The following is a 15,736-nucleotide window of genomic DNA, read 5'->3' on the forward strand; positions in this document are numbered from 1 at the left end:
GGCAGACTGGCCTGAGCTAGCTGAAGTGAACTCAACACACACACAGCCAGGAGACAGCACACTGTGGTGAAGAAGCTGCTGAATCTATTTCCTCCAGAGTTGAACTGTACACTTAAAAGGCACCATGAGTAACAAATTCATTCCACACTGTTCCCTCCCTGCCAGCACGGGGAGGCAAAGGTTAAAGGGGGCAGGGGAGGTTAAAATAGGCACTAGACAAACAAATGCCTGAGTAGCAAGATACTTCCCCCATGCTGCAGTCAAACCGTACCATGCAGTTCCCCTGTAGTGCTAGCACAGAGCTGCCTAGGACCCCTCAGCCCCTGTGGAGAAGCACTTGGTCCCAGCTGTGTACAGAGAGCCCCAGCAGGCAAGGGCCAGCATGAGAATAAATAACCAAGCAAGGGGAGCTGTAGTGATAAGGTGCACATTGGTTCATGATCAGGGACGAGAACACTATTTACAGAGCATCACTCAGTGATGGGAACAGAGGTTCAAACAGGCATAGCCCCAGCTCCAGCCTGCTCAGAGCAGTGGAAAGGTGCCACTTGCTAAGGGAACAGGCCTAGACCCGCTTCCTAGCCAGGTCCATACTAACCCCTGCTCTAGCAGGCAGGGGCAGGGGCAGGCCGAGGGGATTACTGCCTCTGGCAAGGGTTAGGCTGACAAAGGGCCGGGGAAGCTGGGCTGGTGCTCAAGTCATGACCCCTTGTGTCAGCAATCCACATCGCTCCACCCACCTACTCCCCCCTCTAGCCAGCGGTGTCCACAGGCTGCTCCGTCGTCACAGACACGGCCTCTCTCCGAGGTGGAGTGCCCCTGCTGTCCCAGCAGCACAGGTACAAAGCACTACCCCTGGGGGTTTCTACCTTTACAGGGTGGCCAAGTTGAGTCTAGCAGGCAGGAGGTGTAATCAGCACGTCTCTCCCCAGCTCAGCTGCCTTTGGCTTTCGAAGGGCAGGTTGTGCTGGGAAAGTGCCAGGCTGTTGAAGGGATCCTGGGAGGGAATGCCTGGCCCCCAGGCCTGGCTGGAACAGGCCTTCCAGCTGGGGGAGGATGGGGGCTCAAGCACCCTAGCCCCGTTCTATGGAGCATTGCCAAGACCCTCTCCCTTTATGGCGACGCCTTGGCCCAGCAGGACTGTTGCACCCTAAGGCGTGGACCTTGCTTAGCCAGTCCAAGGTACTGGCTTCACCCCACACAGCCCCTTGGCAGCAGGCTAAGAAGCCAGTGGTGTTCTGGAGCCCTAGGCTGACTGCGCTTCAGGAAGGGTGGGCACCAGCCAGCCCCTGGCCCCTCTGCTGGGAAATGCTCAGGGGAAGGGGTAAGTATGCAGGAGAACCGATACTGAGGAAGATGCTTTGGACTCCAGCACCTCAGAGCCAACGAACTAACCAGTCACAGCCCAGGCAGGCAAAGCAGAGGCTGAGAGGCAGGGAGAAGTTGCCATTGGAGGCTCTGGCTGCCCCGCTCCAGGGGCCATGCAGTAGTGTATGAAGAGCAGGGAGCCCTGGGCAGGAGCAGCCCAGCTCTTTTGAAAACATTGCATCTAACATAAAACCTGAAAGTCACTGTAGTAAAAACCATTTTAAAAAAGAGTCTCCCTCCCCCCACTGCTTGCTCCTGCCTCTCCCCGGGGGGATGGCTGCCCACAGGCCATGGGCCCAGCTGTGGGCACGCAGGAACACGGCAGCATGCAGGGCCCAGCTAAAAATCCAACGTGGGACACTTGCCGTTTTCCCCTCCAGCCGAAGGGACGCACACTCGGGCGCTGCATGTCCCGTCATGCTGAGCCAGAGCAGCGACCCAGCCAATCTAAACAGCTGGAACCCTCGGGCTGCGGCCTCCTCAGCAGTGGATGTGGGCGGTTGTGGAGTTCAGGATCCGGGAGCTGGTGTCAGATTTGGAAGCCTTTGAAAGTTCGCGCTGTTAAAGGGGAAAAAAAAATGCAAATGAAGTGCCAACTGAGGGTAGGGCGATACAGTGAGGCTGCAGAGCCAGGCTGTGCAGCTGAGTTGCTCTCCAGCGGCCTGGCCAAGGTGGCTGCCTCGGCAGCATGTGCTACCACCACCCGCGGTCACTGGAGGGGCAGGAGAAGGCAGCCAGGAGGCATTTCGGGCCCGTAGCCCTGAACAGGCCAAGCTAGAGCAGTGCCGGGTTAGTGCAGGCAGGGGACACAAGAACAAACCATCTCCTGCTGATCCTGGGACTTCCTAGGTGGAGAACAGCTGCCCCTGCCCCCCAGCAAGCAGCACCAGTCCCTGCGGGGCAGGCAGCACTCCCGTTTGCTGAGAATTTGGGCTCTGTTGGAGCATCTGGAAAGCAAGCTGGTTTGTAAGACAGCCCAAGGGGAGGCAGGGAGGAGCTGGTGTCAGGCACATGGGACTATCGCAATTCTGCCAGAGGGAACCCTGCTTCCTTTTGGTCCAACCACAAGTTACTGGTCCCAGTGACCACAGATGCCTCGAGCCCTGTGTCCCAGACCCTCTTGGGAAGCCACATCATCAGGGGCAGGAGCCGTTCTGGAGACTGGCCATGAATGCAGCCTTTGGGCCAGAGTTCTCAGCAAGCAAGCTGGACACATGGAACGCTGCTCCAGGGCAGTGGCCCTGGCTTTTGCTGCCCTGAGTTGGGGGATTCCTGCTGATTAGACAAGGCCAGGCCAGAGGGCAGGGGGAGCTTGCAGGAGCAGTTGGTTGTTGCAGCAGGGAGGATTCCCGGCCCAGCGGGAGGAGAGCTGCGATGGGCCTTCTCAGCAGCAAACCAGCAGGCCCCTCCAGCAGAGAGCCCAGCAGCTGGGGGGGGGGGGGGGAAGGGGGGGGTTTGCAGCTCCGCTTACCCTGCCTGGCCAAGAACCTTCACCCGCCCTAGGCCTCTGTTGGGGAGCTTAGGTGGGGTTATTAATTCAGACCTCCACCAGCCATGGGACACTGGGGCCCCTGGGGTCAGCAGAACTCCCTGCCTCAGGGCTTGCTGTGAGTGGGGTCAGGGTCAGACAGGCCAGCACAAAGTGACACAGGGAACAGTCAGGCCCTGGCCCATGGCAGGAGGCAGGCTCTCTCACACTGGCTCTCTCCTGCCCTGTGCCAGCTGGCAGTCAGTGCCACCAGCTGGCTTTGGCCGGAGAGCTGACAGATCCCAGGCAGGAGCGCTGAGCTGCCGTGTGCTTCGGGACCAGGGTAAGGAAGGCTCGGCCCATCTAACGCACTTCAGAGAGGCCAGGCAGAGAAGGAACAAGGATGTAGCAGGCTCCCCCCAGAGCCCCGAGCTGAACAGAGTGTGCTCCTAGACAGGAGCATCAGCGCACCACCACCAACTCCAGCTGCAGAGGATCAGTGCTTCTGCCATGACTGTGTTTTCTATGGAGCCTGCTTCCTGTTCTTACTCAGCCTTACTCACGTCTCCCTTGGGTGCACCGAACAGCCAACTGCTGCTCTGGGTGCTGAGGACAGGTGAATGGCATGAAAGAGGTGGCAGCCCCAGGCCAGCGGCAGGCAGGCAGGAAGTGGACAGACAGCTGAAGCCCAGCCCCCTGCCACTAGAGGCACCACCCAAGCTGAACAGCGCTTTCGAAGCTACGGCCCTGCGCAGGAACTCAGGAGATCTGGCTACAAAGCCAGGCTCGGCTGCCAACTCCTGAGACACCTTGGATAAGCCAGTGACTGTGCCTCAGTTCCCCATCTGTACCATGGGGCTAACACCTCTCCTCTGGGGCTGGCTCCCAGGGAGCAGCAAGGCTCCCGCACACAGAGCCAGGCCAGGGAAGTTCTTACTGAGAGATCAGAGAGTGCATTCATTGCCAGGTGCGTGGGTCCCTCAGCCAGAAACGGAGTGAGGCAGTATTGGAACCACACAGAATGGCAGAGCTAAAGTCACTGGAGTTCGAGCCCACGCTGGCTCCCTAAGGCAGCTCTGGGTGACTGTCCCTAAGTGGCAGGAAAACGGGCTCTGAACACAGCAGAGGTGAGGTATGCTGTGCCTCCGGGAGTGTATGAGGTGCGCAGGGATCCCCTCCCTGTCTGTGCTGCCCAGACTGGATTGTGTTTAGAAGAGGTGAATTACCGCAAACTCAGAATAGGTGCTGGCAACAGAGTTAATGCTGTAGTTACGCTGGGCAGGGGCTGTGGGGGTGCACCCACCGCTCAGGGTGGTTCCATTCAACTGGGACATGTTCTCCTTGTTCCGTTCTGCGTGTGCTGTGCGAGGGGGCTTCGTGGCCACGCGGCTGGGGGTCCGAGCAGGCTGGCCGAGCTAGAGAGACGGAAGCGCTGATGGTTAGGACAGACACGAATAGGACGTGGCAAGTACAGTGGTGCTGGCTTGGTTTCCCTTCCTTGCGTCACCAAACCCGAGGAATCCCGTGTCAGGGCTTGGAGCTCAGCTTTAAGTTCTGCCTTGTCCAGCTTCAGCCAGTCCCGGGGGCAACCCTGCTGGGGCAGAGCCCATCAGGCCTAGAGTCTGAGCTAAGGCAGCAGGGGCCAGCGACCAAACAATGCGGAGTGATGGAAATGCGCCAGAGGTGCTGCAGACATGTTTTCTGAAGGCCATTGGCTCTCACTGCCCAGAGCAGTGCCCTGCACACCCACCTGCAGCAGGCCCGACACGAGCTTTACCCAGCGAATAAAGAAGCGCCCCCCCCCCCGCCAAGCGGGAGCACCACGGAGCTCGGCGGGACTGCAGCTTGGTACGTACGTTGAGGGGAGCGACAGCCAGAACTGCATGTGGGAGAAGCTATTTTATACCTGCCTCCTCCACCCCAAGCTCACACGCCCTCTGCCCAGTCAGTATCCCTCTCCTGGGGGCTGTGCCTACACGGGCTAGAAGAGCCGACTTCCCTGGGGCAGGGCACTGGAGCTAGGGGCAGCATGTGCTTACCTTGCCTCCAGAGGGTGGTGGGCGGGACACCGGGGAGTGGAAGAGCGTCCCCCCAAAGGCGGAACGGAGTGTGCTGTTGGGAGTGGTACAGGAAGTTGCATTGAGCTGAAGGCAAAGTAGAAGAAGTTAGTGGTGGAGGCTCAGAGACCAGCCATGCAGGAAAGCCCTTGGAAAGGGGGCCCTTTGCTAGGTTCCCTTTAGTGGCTCCCCCCATGTGGTAACCAGGGTAGCAAGTCTTAGGTTAGCAACAGCCATTGGGAGAATCCCAGCGCACATGGCTACTTTCCAGGGGAGGTTGCGGACAGAGCCCTCAGTGCTGGCGGGAGGGCTCTAGTCACTCCCCGGGGCAGGAGGGTGTGGACAGCTCTCTGGCCGCCATCAGCAAGGTCCTGCTCCCGGCCCCTTTAGGAGCCATGGTATCCCCGGGGCCTGACCCTGCTGTGGCTCTGGGGTGCTAACCACTGGCAGCTCAGCAAGCGCCGTTTCGCTCCTCCCACCCGAAGATGCCCAAGAACTGGGCTCCTTTAAGGAACACCAAGCTTGGCCCGTCTCCCAGCAAAGCTTGTGCTGCTGTGCCAGGCTGGCAGCGCGTCTCATTTACCTTCCTCACTTTGCCAGGCGTGTTGGCGCCTAGGACCCGGCGCTTGCTGGGTGTCCTCGGGACGCTGCCATACAGCATCTCCTCCTCAATCTGACGACTCTTCTTCAGTTGCTACACAAGAGACAGGTAGAGCCGGGCCCGGGTGAGGGCCCATTGGAGAGGGGTGCGCCAGCCCCAGTGATTCACACAGTTACGTGCCCAGGGGCATCGAGAGCCAATTAAAACCCAGCTTGCGGCACAGCATAGGGCCAGCTAGTGGAAAGCACCGAGCAGAGCCCACGCAGCAGCGACTCACCCCTGCTAGCTGGAAGGCAGTGCCAGGATGGGAGGACAGACGCCAGGCACAGGTATGAATTAGTGTGGCCAAATCCCAGCTTAGCAGCATCCAGGGAGAAGGAGCACAGTAGGTGCTGGCCGAGGCCTGCAGGATACGCTGATGCTATTAGCTTTGGCCACGTGAAGAAGTGGCAAAGCTCTCTCCCCCCCCCGAAGAGCAGTGAGAGGTTTGCCCATCTGTATCCCACAGCTCAGCCTGGCTCAGGCAGCAGGCAAGGGCCTGTCCCAGTGGCAGTGGAGAACACACCTGGCCCCCTGCCGGTGGGACTTCACTCTGTTCGGCTCTGCACTCACCCGTTCCTGCTTCTCCTTCTCTTTCTCCAGCCGATGCAGCTGCCATTGCTCGCTCACGTATTCCATGAACCGCTGCCCATTCACCAAGAAGGCCTCCTCATGCTCCCGTTCCCAAGCCTCAACCCGAACTTTCAGCTCCTCCTCCAGCTAGGTGGAGAGAGACAGACAGACAGTGAATACTGCAGCAGAGCAGGTCAGGCTGTCCCATGCAGCCTGGGACTTCCCAGAGCCTGTGACCTGCCTGGTCAGCACCCAGACCCCTCAGAGAGCCCTGCTTTATGCTGCCAATCAATCCACAGGGCTGGGAGCCTCAGGGACGGCATGCCAAGCCCACACGCCCCGTATTCAGCTCCCACGTGCTGGCAGGCAGGCCACCACCCCAGAGCAACACGTACTTTGGGGAGAGTCTTCTGAAGCTTCGCTCGCTGCTTTTCTTCCTTCAGGAGGTTGCCCCCTCGGTTAGCAAAGCGACTTGGGTCCGTTGCTTTTCTCTAATGCACAGAAGGCCAAGCAGACAGTTCACATCCTGACATGTCCACCTATGTCCCCGAGATGCCCTCCTGCCCTGCCTGCAGTACTGCGCTCAATCTCTGTTTCCCAGGCCACCCTCCAGTGATATCCTCACATGCCCCCACCCCCCAGGTCATACTACCCATCTCCCCAAATTTTGCCTTGTGGGCACCCTGGCCTTCCTCAGCCGCCAGCACTCCCCAGAGCTAGGGTCAGCTGGTATGCTCCCTGCAGGGACAGTACCTCCAGCTCCAGGAAAAGCCTCCAGTTTTCTTCCCATTTGTGAACAGCTTCAAAGAGCTCTTTGTGTGTCTCGTAGTAATGCTTCACATGCCCCACCTCAGCGTCGTGGAGCTGCAGCAGGGCCTCGGTGCAGTCCTCTGCAAAGGGATGGAGAGCAGAGTCACCAGGGCACAGACAGCAGGAATCCCAAACTCAGAGCAATGGGGCAGCAGCAGGCCAGGCTGCTGAATGGGAATCTCCACTGGAGAGCACCCTGCACGCCTCCAGCTGGCCTGCACAGCTCCCTACGGGGCAGACAAAAATCCAAGGCCCAGCCCCAGGCCCAACCTGGAAACCCCATACGCACCCTCGTAGTAAGGGGCAAAAGCTTGTCTCTGCTCAGTGCCGTAAAAGCATTTGTCCCAGTAAGCGGCCAGCTCTGCTCGGATTGCTTCAATCACAGTCTTCATGTTCTGCAGCTTCAGCTCCTCCAGACGGTCCACCTCGAACTGCAGCTAGAGACCAGAACAGAGCAGGCAAAGTCCTGGGCGTCAGGGCACAGCAGGACAGGGAGGGGGATTTACTGGGTGCTTCAGGGAGAACCAGCCTGGAGCGGCTGGGGATCGTTCCTGGCCATCCTAGAACACAAGACCCGCCAGGCACTAGTGCCCATGGCCAGCACTCAGAGGCAAGGCTCACATCCCTCCCTTTACACCAAACAGCCGCCCCCCATGGCTCCGACCGGGCACGGTTTCCTTACGGCTTTCCTGGTTTTGGCTCTAGATCCGGTCATGTAGGTGGCAAAGGCTTCTCTCTCCTCCGCAGGCACCTGCAGCCTGTCCCAGAGCTCCGCAATTCTGGAGCGCAGCTCACCGCAAACAGCTTCATTTAAAGCTCTCCGGGCCTCCAGCTAGAGCGGGGAAAGCACAGGGGCAGCATTCCGGCAGCTAGCAGGGTAGCTCATCAGAAGTACCTGCTCACTGCAAAGGCAGGAGCCCCCATACCTCTTCATCTGCCCCTATTACAAGGGCTCTTCACCAGTGCCAGGACAGCACTAAGAATCTCCCTGCAAACTACAGCCTGGAAGACTTCAGACCACTGTGCTCCGTACCTGCTGCAGCAGCTCTTTAAGAGCAGCTATGTTCTCCATAGAGAGGCAGAAGGCGTCCTCGTCCTCACACACCACATCCCGCTCGAAGCTGGTGTCAGGGACATGATCCAGCTCCTCCATGCACAGAATGATCTGCCGTTTGATGCTGACAAACTCCTCTCTCCTGCGCTCCTGGAGGCAGAAAGCAACAGCGCTAGAGGCCAGGAAGCATCCTGCCACACAGGTTTCTCTCGCACTCTCTCACACACATACTTCCCCGCTGCACCACCACCACCCACCCACCCACCCACAAAAGACCTTCTCAGCAGCCAGTGCTGCCAGGTGGCGTCTGAAGCAGTCGAGCTCCTCCAGGCTGGGCACAGAGTTGCTGTCGATGCTGTAGGGGGTCATGCAGAGAAGGTCACACAAGTCTTGGTCACGTTCTTGCAGAGTTTTCAGCTCCTGCTTCCTCTCTCTCTTCTGCTTCAGCATCACTTCCAGGCGAGTGCGCAAGTCCTTTTCCAGCTGCAGGATGGTGCTCTCCTCCTCCTCCTGAGAGAGCACAAGACATCAGCACTGCTGTCTACAGCAGCTCTAGCCAAGGTGCATTGACCTGGTTAGTTCCAGGCTGACCGGGCGAGACACCCCAGCAGAACAGCCCTTCCACAGGGAAAGTGGATCGGCTGCAAGAAGCCAGGTCTGCAGCATGAGCCTGTGCCACCCCCACTCAGCCTGCAAGACCCCATTGGTGGTCCAGAGCTCTGTGCTCCCTGCAGTTCACTGATGAGCTCTCAGGAGACAGACTTTGGGAAACAGCCAGTTTCTCCTGTGAGCTGGTGCCCTGCGTGAGGCACCGGGGTGAGGACTAAGCCAGTAGAAGACAGTGTAACTAGACTGGATGGACAGGAGGGAGTCTCAGGGCCAGGCTCCGGAACGCACCTCAAATGGATCCAGCTGGAGCTCCTTGCAGAGAGCGTCCAGTTCCTTGCGACACATAGCAATGCTTTTCAGGAGACGCTCCTTCAGGTTCTCCTCCTCAGCCACCATCATGTCCAGCAGACCCTGCAGCAGAGTGACAGTTAGCGTTGGCCAGTGAGGAGCAGCAGAGGACGGGTGGGAGAGCCAGAGGAGTGAATACGCTAAGCCTGGTGTCAGGAGGTTTGGAGCAGAGCCCATTTACATCCCTGAAAGGCTTTGCCTCTGGGCATGCTGGGCAGAAAGCACAGTGCCCACCGCATGGACTGGAGTGAGAGGTTTTACACTGGACACAGGAGACGCAGAAGGGCAATGCCAGGGCAGAGCTGCAGCAAGACCCCCCGATCTCTATGCTCTGGTGAGGCAAAGCGGGAAATAGTGGGTAGGGCTATATCTACAGTCTGGTAGGGAGGGCTGCCTCAGGGGCCGAGAGACAGGATTGTTAGTCTGCAGGGACCTGACAGGGACTTCAAGGCACCCAGGCCACCAAGATCAGAATGCAAGGGCGATAGAAGTTGTGCAACGGGGGTCTGGGCCTCTCCCCGCAGAGCAGGACCGGAGAGGTGAACAGTCTGCAATGTGATGGAGCAGGTACACAGCCCTAGGGGAGACACTCTGTCCTGCTCTCCCGCAGCCCAGAATGTATCATGCCTGCCCACCACCGAGGTGCCAACGCTGCGCCTCGCTCAGAGCCCCCTGTCCTGGGGAGCAGGTCCATTTTCCCACTGGGCACTTGGCCAACTCAGTAACCCAGGGGAGGAGTGTGAGAGTCACAGAGTGTCACCCCGGACCTCAGAATGATCATCTGTGAAATGGGAATAGTACTTACAAGGCTTGAAAAACCCACTCGCCCCAGGGGAAAGTATCTGGAGCAGTCGAGTGGGCCTGGAAGCGGAGCAGCAGAAGCAAAGCAGAAAGGGGCAGTGGCTAACTCAAGAGAAGCAGGGAAGGAAGATTATCTGAGGGGGAAAGGAGAATAGAAGAGGAGAGGGGAGAACTCCATGCAAGGGGAAGCCAGGGCGAGAAGGGAGAGCAGCGTGGGAAGAAGTACAACTTATGGCAGGAGAGGAGGGAGAAGCAGAGTTCAGACAGAAGGTCCAAGAGCCAGGAAACAACAGAAAGTGGTTCAGGGTAACTCCAAGGAACAGGCTGTTGTGTGCCTCTTTTGCAGGGGGTGGGGGCTAGGGCTGTGCAGGAGTTTGGACCCTGCCCAGTAGGCCTACTAGGCACAGGGTACATTTTTCAAGTTTGTACTTAACACCTTTGTGAAGGGTTTTCAGAGTTTTGGATGAAGACAATCACAGGGGCCAGGGCATAGTTACAGGAGGACAAGAGCCTTGGGCACATTAGAGAAGCCAGCTATCCCGGGAGCAAAGGGCACCTTTGGATTGGATTGTATGGCCCTGGGATCCAGCACAAGAGAAGCCAGTGGAGATGGCTTTTGAGTGCTCGGGATCCTTCCTGGATGCTAGCCAGCTGTTTCCACTGCCACCCCCAACCAGGCCTCTGGATGGCACGGGTGCGTGTTTAGCACATGCATGATTAGAAATAGATGGCTAGCAGCAGCAGGAGGAGGAAAACTAGTCATCTATAGGGCAGGGAGGTAAGAGGGCTGGAATGGTTAGGTCCTAGACACTGCTGAAGACAGAAGTGGAAGGGACCCAAACAGATCTGCTGGCCAGGCTAGGGCCTACATCCCGGATTGGACATGATTGGGCAGGGCTCCCCTGTATCATGCTGAGGAATACAGGGAAGCTGAAAGCCTGACACAATGACTTCTGGGCCACCCCCGTGGAGCAGAGCTGGCCAGCAGGAACTGTTCAGACCAGGGTAGGTTCTCACTAGTTGGCACAGTCAATACCCCTTCTAGACTGGCCAGTGCTGACCACCTCTTTGCTGAGTAGCTGCAGTTAGCAGCACATACTGGGGAAGTTAACAGATTTTCTGCAATATCCCTTGTATTTCTCCAGGCTCATGATTCTGAGGAGAGGCAGCGTAAGTCTAGCAGGGATAAAGCTCCCCTGAGCTGCCAGGAAAGGCCTAAAGAGAAAGCACCAGTTTTGCCCTCCTTCCCCACCAGTTCTTCCCTGCCCAAGGCAGAGCAGCTGCTTCCCTGCAGGGCGCTGGGGTCAGGGGTACACTCCTCGAGTTCATTCATCCCTTACAGTGTCTGGATACAGAGCAAGGGCGCTAGAGGGAAAAGTACTCGCCTTGATGTGCTTCTTCACCACTTCTGTTCGTTGCAGTCGCTGCTCCTCAGGGATCCCAATCTCCTCCCAGATATCCCGAAGGTGACCCAGCGCTTTGTTCAGACATGCCACAGACTCTGCAGCCAGCACCTCGCTGAGGGAGGCAGGAGGGACAGTTGTAAAACACTTCCATCACAATCACTTCACTTCAGCTCCACTGAAAAGAGGAGACTTAAAAACTAGATCTCGCATGAGATGGAATAGAGGGTTGAGTTTTAAAACATCTATTTGGACAAACTGGTTTGCATTCCTTTGGACAAGTTGTAAAGAGCTGCTCTATTGCTGACGTGGCTGGACTGTGGAAAGACCCACCCAACAAAACCTCAGGCTGTGAGGAAACGGAGGGATCAAGCGCTTACTGCGCCTCACGTTCTCGCCAATATTCTCAACACAAAGTAATAAGATATTATTCTTTAGTGTTGGGAAAGCACCCAGGAGCCCATTGTGCCAGGCACTGTACGAACACAGAACAAAGAGACACTCCCTGCACCAAGGAGCGTTACGATGCCTAACGGATGAAGATGCTGTTATGACATGCACATAGAACAATCATCCATTGGTCATTGCCAGCCGTAATAAAATTTCAGGGCTGGAAGCGAACCACTCAGGTAGTTATGCATTTGCTGCCAAAGCATTGAAGAAATTCACATGACTGAGTTTGCTGAAGTGCTAAACCAGCTTTTGACAGCACTATCCTCTTCTGCAGAAGCAGAGAGAATACGGTCTTCATTTGTAGGAGTTTGTTCAAAGTTGAGAAACTGACTGAGAATTGAAAGTTTGTTTCCCCCCTTCAATCTATGAATAAAAATGAGGTGAGAGGAGGAGATCTCTCAGTTCTAAGAACTTGAAGGACATGGTGTCCAGAAACACTCAGTTCAATTCATTAACTGCAGCGAATACCTCCTTTGGTCATAGAGTCTGAGTTTCTAGCCAGAAGCAACCATTAGATCATCTAATCTGACCTCCTGTGTAACGCAGGCCCTTACATTTCACCCAGTCCCCCTGACTGGGCCCAGTAACTTGGGTTTGGCAAATGCACGTTCCAGAAGATGGCTTCCAGCCATCAAGAGAGAGAATCCACCACTGGCTCTGGGAGTCTGGTCCATCACCCTCCCTGTTGAACATTTGTATCTAATTTGAATTCAGCTTCCAGCCATGGGCTCTTCTTTGAGCCGTGTCCCTAGTGTTCCACTAGGGGGACACATCTCAAAGAACCAGTTACTACACAGGGTGAGTAACCAATCTGTCTCATCTGCAAATTTTATTAGCAGTGATTTTATGTTTACCTCCAGATCTGATGAAAGTGCTGAATAATATTGGGCTTAATACTTATCCACATAGAAACATCCCCATTCAATGATGATTCCCTGTTGATGACTACTTTGAGATCGGTCAGTTCGCCAGTTCTTAATCCATTTTATATGTGCTTTATTGATATTGCATAGTGCTTTTTTGGGGGGGGGAGGGGGGAAATCAGGATGTTGTATGGTACTAGCTTAGTGTCTTCAAAAGTCTAAATCGATAAGTTACTTTTATCAACCAAATTTGTAACCTCAAAGAATGAAATCAAGTGTGTTTGGCAAGGCCTATTTTTCATAAAATCATGTTGACTAGCATTATAGAAACATAGGACTGGAAGGGACATTGAGAGGTCATCTAGTCCAGTCCCCTGCACTCATGGCAGGACTAAATATTATCTAGCCCGTCCCTGACAGGCGTTTGTCAAACCTGCTCTTAAAAATCCCCAATGATGGAGATTCCACAACTTCCCTAGGCAGTTTATTCCAGTGCTTAACCACCCTGACAGTTAAGAAGTTTTTCCTAATGTTCGACCTAAACCTCCCCCTTATGTTCCCTCTCAGTCTTCTCTTCCCCAGAAGAAAAACCCAGTTTTTTCAATCTTCCCTCATAGGTCATGTTTTCTAGACCTTTAATCATTTTTGTTGCTCTTCTCTGGGCTCTCTCTAATTTGTCCACATCTTTCCTGAAATGTGGCACCCAGAACTGGACACTCCAATTGAGGCCTAATCAGCACGAAGTAGAGTGGAAGAATTACTTCTCGTGTCTTGCTTACAACACTCCTGCTAATACATCCCAGAATGACGTTCGCTTTTTTCGCCTTTAGTTACACCAGTGAACTGAAAAGTTCTATTTCATTCTCATAGGATCCTAGTACATCGTTCTGCTTCATGAAAGGTACTTCTTCATCCTGCAGATCCTGTGCTTGAAGATAAAAGGGCCTTGCTTATTATCTGATAATTCAACATTTCTATCCATGAATGCGTCTCTCTTCCCCCTCTCGGTCACAAATTGCCAGTCCACCTCTTTGGTTCCTTCTCCCGGTGGCAATTATTTCTGAATCCAGTTGTCTAGGAAGTCTTTGCTTGGATGCTACGCAGCATTGAAATTTGCTCTCTCATACCATGTTTTCTCATACCACTACAGCCACCACCAGAACTCTCTCTTTCTGGCAGAAAAAGAGAGCAGAGCACATCCAAGGCACATCCCAGCAGTTTTGCCTTCATTGTCCATATCTTCACTACCTAGTGTGGAGCCATTCCTCTCCCCAACTCCCTTATTTGCCGCTCCTGTTCTGCTCAGGAGTGGGCCTGGAAACTGACAAATCCTGAACCTCCCTGCTCAGCTCCATCCCCTTGCTACCAACACTTAGACTTCAAAAAACAGGGCTGGTCATAGACCCAAGGGTCCCAGACACAAATAAAACTCACATGGCTTGCTTCGGGACCCAGAGGCCAGCCACAATACCCTCAAGGAGAACAAAACAGACCAAACACCATTCACCAAGTATCTTATCTTCAAGTACAGGATCTGCAGCTACACCCTGCGAAACACCCTTATTTATTAAATCAGTTTTAAATGCAAAACATATTTCGATAAACTTCTTATGTTCCCAGTACATTTAAGGTCATTTCTTTTAAGTAACAAAAAGCTATTTTAAAATGCAGTTTTGTGCATTTTTAATTGAATTCCAGTTTTCATCCAAATGTCACGAGTAAAAACAAATAAAATCCTCATCTCGTAAATGTCATTCACCATATTCTAACATATTAAAAACAAAGAATCTGAATAATTATTATATAATTGCCCAAGTATTTATAGACCTCTTAAAAACATGAGCATAAACATAAGAACAGCCAGACTGGATCAGATCAAGGTCCATCTAGCCCAGTATCCTGTCTTCCAACAGTGGCCAATGCCAGGTGCTTCAAAGGGAATTAAAACAACAGGCAATTACCAAGTGATTCAGTCATCCTCTATCCTTGGTTCCCAGCATCTGGCAGTCAGAGCTTCGGGAGCCCAGAGCATGTGGTTACATCCCTGACCACCTTGGCTAATAGCCATTGATGGACCTTATTACACTCCAGGAACTTCTCTAATTTTTTTTTGGAGCCCACATATACATTTGGCCTTCACGACATCCCCTGGCAAGGAGTTCCACAGGTTGACTTACGTTGTGTGAAGAAATACTTCTTTCTGTTGGCTTTAAACCTGCTGCCCATTAATGTCATTGGGTGCCCCTAGTTCTTGTGCTGGGGGAGTCACTCACAGTCTCCACCCCCGCCCTGACTGGCCAGGCCTCCGCCAGATCCCCCCTTAGTCGCCTCCTTCCCACGCTGAGCAGCCCCAGACCGGTTCCTCGCTGCTCCGGGCCCCGCCCGCGGCCTTTCCCCAGTGCAAACGGCGCCAGGACACGCGCGTGCTGGGAGCGGTCCCTCCCCCAGGGGCCCCGGCCCGCGCCCGGCAGCCGCAGCCAGGCGAGCCCCGGGCCGCTCCGGGCCCCGCCGGGCCGCTCCGGGCCCCGCGCGGCTGGGGCGAGACCCGGCTCCGAGCCAGACCCGGCCGGGCCCCGCGCCGCCGGCAGCGCTGGGGGGAGACGCGCGGCGCGGCAGCCCCCCCTCACCCTCACCTCTTCCTCATGGCGGCGGCGGCGGCGCTCCCCGGCCCCTCGCTCCGCTCCGCTCCGCTCCGCCAGCCGCCCCCCGAGCCCGGGCCTCCCGATTCAAACTCCCCTCCCTAGCCTGCGCATTGGCTGCTGGGCTGCCTTACGTCACGGCAGGCCCCGCCTACAACCGCCGCTTCGGCCACGCCCCCCGCCCGGCCTGGGAAGAGTTCTCTTTCGCCTTCAAACCGCGTCGCTCATCGCCGCCCGCCCCGCCCCTCGCTTATGTCAACCAATAAGAAGTAAGCGCCCCGGGCCGTAAGCCAATGAAGAGAGAGTGATGAGGGGAGGCGAGACGCCGCTGCACGCTGGGAGCCGTCAGCGCAACGTGATCACGTGGCCTTGCAACCCAGCCCCCCCCCCCGCGCGGAGTCCAGAGCCGTGGCAAGCCCCTCCCCCAACAACGCCCCTATTGCACCAAACGGAACACGCTGGCTCCGCCCCCTGCCCCGCCCCTTCCGAGCCCAGCCCCCCTGCCTGTCACTAAACTGGGGAGGAGGGGGTTGGGCTGCAGGAGGGGGCTCCGAGCTAGGCCAGGGGCAGGGGGTTGGGGTGGAGGCTCTGGGGAGGAAGGGTTAGGGGTGCAGGAGGGGGCTCCAGGCTGGGGAATGTGAGAGAGGGCT

General features: G+C 55.9%; 1 protein-coding gene across 4 annotated transcripts; it reads right to left on the bottom strand.

Moving 5' to 3' along the window:
• Positions 1 to 62: 62 nt before the first annotated feature.
• PRC1 (protein regulator of cytokinesis 1) lies at positions 63 to 15,227 on the bottom strand. 4 transcript variants are annotated; one of them, XM_005300652.4, is made up of 14 exons: positions 15,081 to 15,227; positions 11,114 to 11,246; positions 8,868 to 8,990; positions 8,247 to 8,480; positions 7,950 to 8,120; positions 7,599 to 7,748; positions 7,206 to 7,353; positions 6,860 to 6,996; positions 6,502 to 6,597; positions 6,107 to 6,253; positions 5,477 to 5,587; positions 4,876 to 4,980; positions 4,140 to 4,251; positions 63 to 1,926 (listed from the first exon to the last, which is right to left on the bottom strand). In XM_005300652.4, the coding sequence occupies exons 1-14, from the start codon at positions 15,089 to 15,091 to the stop codon at positions 1,898 to 1,900; spliced, it is 1,707 nt and encodes a 568-aa protein (XP_005300709.2). In that variant the 5' UTR covers positions 15,092 to 15,227; the 3' UTR covers positions 63 to 1,897. The 4 variants fall into 4 exon arrangements, with proteins under 4 accessions (XP_005300709.2, XP_005300708.2, XP_065415158.1 ...); XM_005300651.4 differs by having other exon boundaries at positions 4,063 to 4,251; XM_065559086.1 differs by lacking the exon at positions 15,081 to 15,227 and adding an exon at positions 13,882 to 14,090 and having other exon boundaries at positions 4,063 to 4,251.
• Between the last annotated feature and the right edge of the window lie 509 nt (positions 15,228 to 15,736).

Source organism: Chrysemys picta, chromosome 10 (genome assembly GCF_011386835.1).
Source record: "Chrysemys picta bellii isolate R12L10 chromosome 10, ASM1138683v2, whole genome shotgun sequence".
In the NCBI taxonomy this organism is placed as follows: Eukaryota; Metazoa; Chordata; order Testudines; family Emydidae; genus Chrysemys; species Chrysemys picta.

What these genes read in the sequence shown, in the direction of transcription:
- PRC1 (XM_065559086.1), bottom strand. Translation starts at nt 14,072, where the DNA reads ATGTACTGGGAACATAAGAAGTTTATCGAAATATGTTTTGCATTTAAA. An exon ending in TGGGTCCCGAAGCAAGCCAT is followed by an intron (nt 11,247 to 13,881) that starts GTGAGTTTTATT and finishes TGCCTCCCTCAG; the next exon opens with CGAGGTGCTGGCTGCAGAGT. An exon ending in TCCAGCTGGATCCATTTGAG is followed by an intron (nt 8,481 to 8,867) that starts GTGCGTTCCGGA and finishes GTGCTCTCTCAG; the next exon opens with GAGGAGGAGGAGAGCACCAT.